Genomic DNA, 6,000 nt, shown 5'->3' with positions numbered 1-6,000 from the left:
GGAATGGTGGCCTATATGAGCTCAAGAGACCTCTTAGAATTGAGATTCTAAGGTCTGATTGTTTAAATCACCACTAGGTGATGAATGATTCTGAAAACGTTTTTCATTAATTAATCAAATATTTGAGAGCCTACTATGTGTCCAGGCACTGTCCTAGGCACAGGACATTACAGTGTAAAAATATGTAGCTTATAGGGAACTTATATTCTAATGGAATGTGATTTTTTCCATGCGTTAGGTTCTGGAGATACAAAAAACAATTCAGCCTCAGTGATTTCATAACTATAAGCCACTCCTTCCTCACAAGTACAACGAGGTTAAAATAATGATCTCACGGTGCCATTTGGAAGATTATATAAAATAATGCTTAGGCATGTTCTTGGCGTTTAAACCTCTGATTTTACTTTCTCTTTGAAAAGTTTAAAATAAAAGTTACACTTAAATTTAAAGACCACAGTTTAGCCTGACTCCTAGGCGGGCCTGAACGCCTCTCCTGACGTTGACCCTGGCAACAACCTGGATTTGTCCCATGCTTCCTAGGGACCGTGGTTTATGCTGGGCAGGGAAGTAACTCGGCCTGCTGAGAACACAAAGCGGTCAAGTGGAGGCAGAGCACTGCAGGGAATCGTGCAGTAGACTCCAGCCCACGGCCAAACTTCCCGGCGGCTCCCTGTCCTCCATACGTACTTCCGTTCCTCTGACGCTCGCAGAAGCCCAGCGTAGGGAGGCAGAACGCGAATTTTTCCTCTTTTGGGCTTCCCGAGGAGAAATTGCAGCGGGGTTCACGAGACGTCGCGGGGACTCCCCCCTCACTGCGCTGGCCGCCAGGGGTGGGGGTAGGGGTGGGACGCGGCGCCGGGTGCCCTACGCAAAGGTCGATCTGGCGGGCGGCGGCGCTAGCCTCCGGAATCCGCGACTCCAGACAGGGCGAGCAACGACTGGGAGGAACCGGAGCCGACCCTGGGCACCCTTGCCGACTCGAGCGCCTTCCCCTTGTGCTTTGCAGGGTGTGTCCGCACCCACACCCTCAGCCGCGGGATTGTCACCTCTGCGCTCTGTCTGAAAAGGATACCGGATCGGGAGCGCTCCGGAGAGGAGAGTTATCGGTGAGGATGCTCGGGCGTTGGCTATGTCCCTAAGCTGCTCCCCAGCGCTGGCCAAGAAGGCAGTCGGGATAACACCTATGAAACTTTCCTTCGCGGCAGCGTTGGGAGAAAACATCCCTGCTTGAGGCTCAAGGAAAGCCGAAGGGAAGACTCGGATCTCCAGGAGGAGACAGGGCCCAGCCTGCGCAGAAAGGCACGCACAGAGTTCCAGGGAACCGGGAGGTGCCCTAAGGGCAGGAGTAGTTGCCGCCTTGCGCCCAGCCTGCTCGTCAGCTTCAGCAATTGTGATCTCCGCGCGCTCCCCGGCGCACTTCTTTGCTGCAGAGGGAAGAGGAAGGATCTGGCTGAACCTGCTTCTGCCAGCGAATCATAGGCTGGCCCTGGGTGCACGGAGGTGTCGCGGGGGCTCAGCAGCCGCGTGAGAAAGCGCTCACGCAGCTCCCCGGGGACCCGACCAGCCGCTACCCGCACTTCCTGCCGCGGGGCTCCTGGCCCCGGGAGGCCACTTGCAGTGCAGAGCTCGCTGAGTGTGGTGCTGGGCGATTCCCTTAGAGCATTGCGCGGGGCGGACACGCCGTGGCACAGGTGTAGCCGTTAGCTGCGGGCGCGCTCTTCGAAGCGCCTTAAGGCTCCTCTGGCCGGGAGTTGGCTCGCAGGGTGTGGAACTCTTAAGTACCCACCACGCAGGCCTGTTGACGTGCTACTCTGCACCGCGGCCGCCGGAGCCTCCGGCCCACAGCCAGGGTGAAGGAAGTCCTGGAGGAGCCTGGCTCTCAGGCTGTAGCCCGGGCGCCATCCTGATGCTCGCTGCCGGCGGTGGGTACAGCTCCGGCCCCGGGACCTAGGCATTTGCGTGAGGCCTTGGCCGGCGCCTCCCCCATGCTGCTCGGAGCGTCCTGGCTATGCGCTTCCAAGGCCGCTGTTGCTGCTGCACAGACCCAGGGCTACAACGACAGGCCCCGCGGGCTGTGGCGGACGTTTACGGCCTCGGCTGCGGGCGAGGACATGGATGAGTCCTCTCTGCTGGATCTTCTGGAGTGTTCCGTATGCTTGGAGCGCCTGGACACCACGGCCAAGGTGCTGCCGTGTCAGCATACCTTCTGTCGCCGCTGTCTGGAGAGCATTGTGCGCTCGCGCCAAGAGCTGCGCTGCCCGGAGTGCCGCGTCCTGGTGGGCTGTGGCGTGGAGGAGCTGCCCGCCAATATCCTGCTGGTGCGCTTGCTGGATGGCATCCGCCAGAGGCCCCGCGCTGTCCCGGGCTCGGGGGCGGCCTGCGAGCTCGCGGGGTTCCGGAGCAGCGCAGCGGGTAGGGCCCCGGGCTCACCGGGTTTCTCTATGGAGGCGGGCAGTCTGCGCGAGTTGGCGACTAGCAGGAGCGTGCCCCTAGCAAAGGTGGGTAGCCTTTTCGGAGCCGAGGTGTGTGTGTGTGTGTGTGTGTGTGTGTGTGTGTATGTGTGTATGTGCGCGCAGGGTGGGGGGGGAGGGGCGCGGTGTGTGTGGAGAGCAGAGGTGGCTCCATAACGACCTTCTTCATGCTCTTCTTTCTCCAACTACCCTTCAGGGACTCCGTGAGTGTAGCTCTTCAAGTTCTACTTGCCAACTTTTGGACACCGGGTCCACCCCATCTGTTCCCTTTACTTTGAACTTCTTGTCCGCACCTGCCTTCCATCCATTCTCTCCCTTGGAATCTCCTTTCCCACCACCTGCACTTGCAGTGTGGCGGATGTGGTCCCAGGGAAACTTGTTACCTGTTTATATGAGTGTCAACACCTCATCCTCCCAAGGGGTGGGCACGTCTTGTCCCTGGCTCACCTCTAGTCCCTCTGCTGGCTGGGGCTTTACCCTCCTATCTTTCCAGAAGCAGCCTTCTTTCCCTGGACCTCCAGACTAACCTTCTGCACACCTCCCCCTGCCTGGGTAAAGTTAGTGCTTAATGTTCCCCGGGTTCTGGTCTCTGGGAAGACTGGGCCTCCTGCCTGCAGGTCTGGCAAGGGAGGAATGGACAGAGGTGTGACCAGGGTTGGAAGAATGCAAGTTACAAACTGTTTAACAGGAGGGAAGAAGTTAATTTGGAGACAGGAGAAATGTTCGGCCCATCCCTTCTTGGACTCCTGTTGGAAGTCCTAGTCCTCTCTTGGGTCCTTAGGCAGGGTTGTAGTCTCATGTGGGGTTTGGGGTTTTGTGTGTGTGTGTGCGCGCACGCGCAATTACATTTCACCGCATCCATTACTTCTATTTCAGTCAAAGATGTTATCTTGAGGGTTTTAGTGATTTGGTCTCAAAGCCTACTTCAATGTGTAATTTCACACTTTGTGTCACCTTGGGAACTGATATGGGGTGGAGATACCCATGGGATGCTGGTGTGAGAAGCAACGTACCCACATCTTATATTTTTTTTAAATGTAGAAAACCCTACTTAGAATAAAAAATACATTGCTGATATACTAGTTGTACATTTTAGAAAACACAACTGTATTTCTGTATTTTTGACCATTTAAGGAGCTGGCGGTGCATAAACCACTTAAATAATCCTTCCAATGTGTTTAATGCTGATATGCTGGGAAAATTATGCCATCTGAATTACTCAGTACTGTGGCATCTGTGTACTTAGGAACTTAAGCCCTTGGATGTTGAGCTTTAAAGTTAAATGTTATATTTTGACAAACTGGGTTTTCTCTGTGGATTAGGAAGAATAGGTAGTCAATAATAGTCAAGGCATATTTGTACTTGGGATCACTGCTGAAGGGGAATTTTTATTTGGTTTTGTTTGTGATTAAATCCAGATACAACTGTTAACAGCTTTTCAAACATTTCCTTCCTTTCTTTGCCATTTTTATCTAAGGTATTATAATTAAAGGTCAGAGAAGTAAATGATTTTTGGAATGATGCTTCTAGAAAAACATTTTGATGACCATGTGTTTATAGATGCCCTCCCAATTCATCTTATGGGGATTGCACTGGAAAGGAGGTAACCTCAGGTCTTGGAACTCTGTGGTGGCATTTAGAGCATTAAAAACATATGTCAAAGTGGTTGAACTTAAAGCTTTTAGTAATGCCACTTAGGAACAGGAAATTAATTTTTTGTTCAATGGATTTTGGGATAAATGATTGACTTTCTCTATAGGCACATGTAGCTCTCACTATGTTGATGCTTTCTGAGATTTAGGGAATTTTGACCACATTTAAAAAAATCCTCACACAAGGACATGTTTATTACTTTTAGAGAGAGAGGAAGGGTGAGAGGAAAGGAAAGAGGGGAAAGCGGGGAGAGAGAGATAGGGATAATGGCCTCCTGTACTCCCCCAACTGGGAATTGAACCTGCAAACTTTTGGTGTACTGGATAACGTTCCAACCAACTTACCCACGTGGTCAGAGTTTGACCACATTTTCTTTCTTTCTGTTTGTTGTGCTAATCAAGTGTGACCTCCAGTCTTTTCTTCTTTGCAGGCCCACAGCATAAAGACTAAGTTTGGATTCTATGAAGAGTCTGAACTAAATCAATCTTATATTTGATCACCTTCAAAGAGGAAAAAGTAGAGCTTTCTACTCACTAATTTTTAGCAGTCAGTGGGAGTCTTCTTGGGCACCTGGAAGTCCTGCATGGAATGTTTTACATTATGCAAGCCTGTAACTTTGGCAGGCAGGCTTCAGCTGAAAATTATACTTCCAAATAGGGTTTTGGTGCTCTACAGCCCATTGAATTGCTGATAGCAAAGCTGAATGCTGGATATTGTTGCATGTTGCTTAATAGATGGGTACTCATGTTATTATTTGTCAAATACCATGTATACTTTAGTAGCAGGTAACTGTAAAATAAGACAGTCCCCTATTTTCCCAATGAGAAGCTCCGTAATGAAACCTTCTTTTGGACTATTTGGGATATGTAAACTTTTTAGGAATGTAGATAAATATCTGCTTAATTGATTATTAATGTAATTACAGTTAGACATTGGGAATGAATCAGGTATAAAATGTATTAATTCCTGTTTGGTTCATGAAACAGTTTTTTTCCACACTTTTCACTGGCATATTTTTCATCAGGGTTTTGGTTATCACAGAGTCACATGGAATCTTCTGACCTGGTTAGCAGAGCCTCTCACTTTCACCTGGAAATTTTATACCAAGTTACAAGTACCTACTGCCTAAGGTTAGGACTGTTGGTATCTTCATTTGCCTGTTTGGCAAATACTTGTTATGTGTTGCTTCTTAAAGTGATCTTTAAAAACTCCTGTTTTAACAGCAGTGTCTAACCATTGCAATTGCTAAAAATGTGTGGTAAGTTTTTCAGCCTATTTGTTTTTTGTTTTGTTTTTAGTTTTGCAAGGTGACCCCTTTAGCACCTCTTACTAGCATTGATCAAGATGTTTCAGGGCAACATGTTTTTCTAAAAGGGTTTTGCGGTTCCAAATTCAGTAATTCAAAGAGTACAGGTACTTCTTAATATATTCTAATAAGGATTCTAATATAAGAAAAGTCCAACTTTTTTCTGAGTGATTTTTACAAAAATCCCTTGTGTTTTATTTGGGGATACACAGAAATTACTATGCATGTACACTGTGCCAGGCACCATTCATTCTAAGTGAACTGGGTGGGACATGGGCTGTCTTTATGGAGCTGACATTAAGGGTTGGAAGCCATTCTACTCTCTGCTCTCAGGTGGTTTCTGTCAATCATCGTCAATCCATGACCTTATGAAGGTTAGGAGTAAGGCATTATCACAAATTAAAGAACTATGGAAAGCTTGGGTAATGCTTTTGATGATATAAAATATAGGCATTACGGCCTAATTAGTTTGTATGTACTATGTATTTTGTAGTACATACTTCAGGACATGTTTAAATTGGAAATGTGTTCTGTATCTTTCAACCACTGTGAGTGAGACTCAGTAATGGG

At 48.6% G+C, this 6,000-nt stretch overlaps 1 protein-coding gene across 5 annotated transcripts in view; it reads left to right on the top strand.

Annotated features, from left to right (window-relative positions):
* The first annotated feature begins 1,689 nt into the window (after positions 1 to 1,689).
* The window catches only part of SH3RF3 (SH3 domain containing ring finger 3), a 399,165-nt gene continuing 394,854 nt past the window's right edge, over positions 1,690 to 6,000 (top strand). For 4 of the 5 annotated variants that reach the window (XM_053920589.1, XM_024552410.3, XM_053920587.1 and 1 more), the window contains exon 1: positions 1,690 to 2,498. In XM_053920589.1, coding sequence (XP_053776564.1) covers positions 1,986 to 2,498 — 513 coding nt within the window. In that variant the 5' untranslated portion in view covers positions 1,690 to 1,985. The remainder of the gene's footprint in view (positions 2,499 to 6,000) is intronic. The other variant, XM_053920591.1, reaches the window with a different exon arrangement.

Source organism: Desmodus rotundus, chromosome 3, assembly GCF_022682495.2.
Source record: "Desmodus rotundus isolate HL8 chromosome 3, HLdesRot8A.1, whole genome shotgun sequence".
Classification (NCBI taxonomy): domain Eukaryota; kingdom Metazoa; phylum Chordata; class Mammalia; order Chiroptera; family Phyllostomidae; genus Desmodus; species Desmodus rotundus.
Note: the sequence above shows the minus strand (reverse complement) of the source record. Positions and strands in the feature narration are given on the sequence as shown.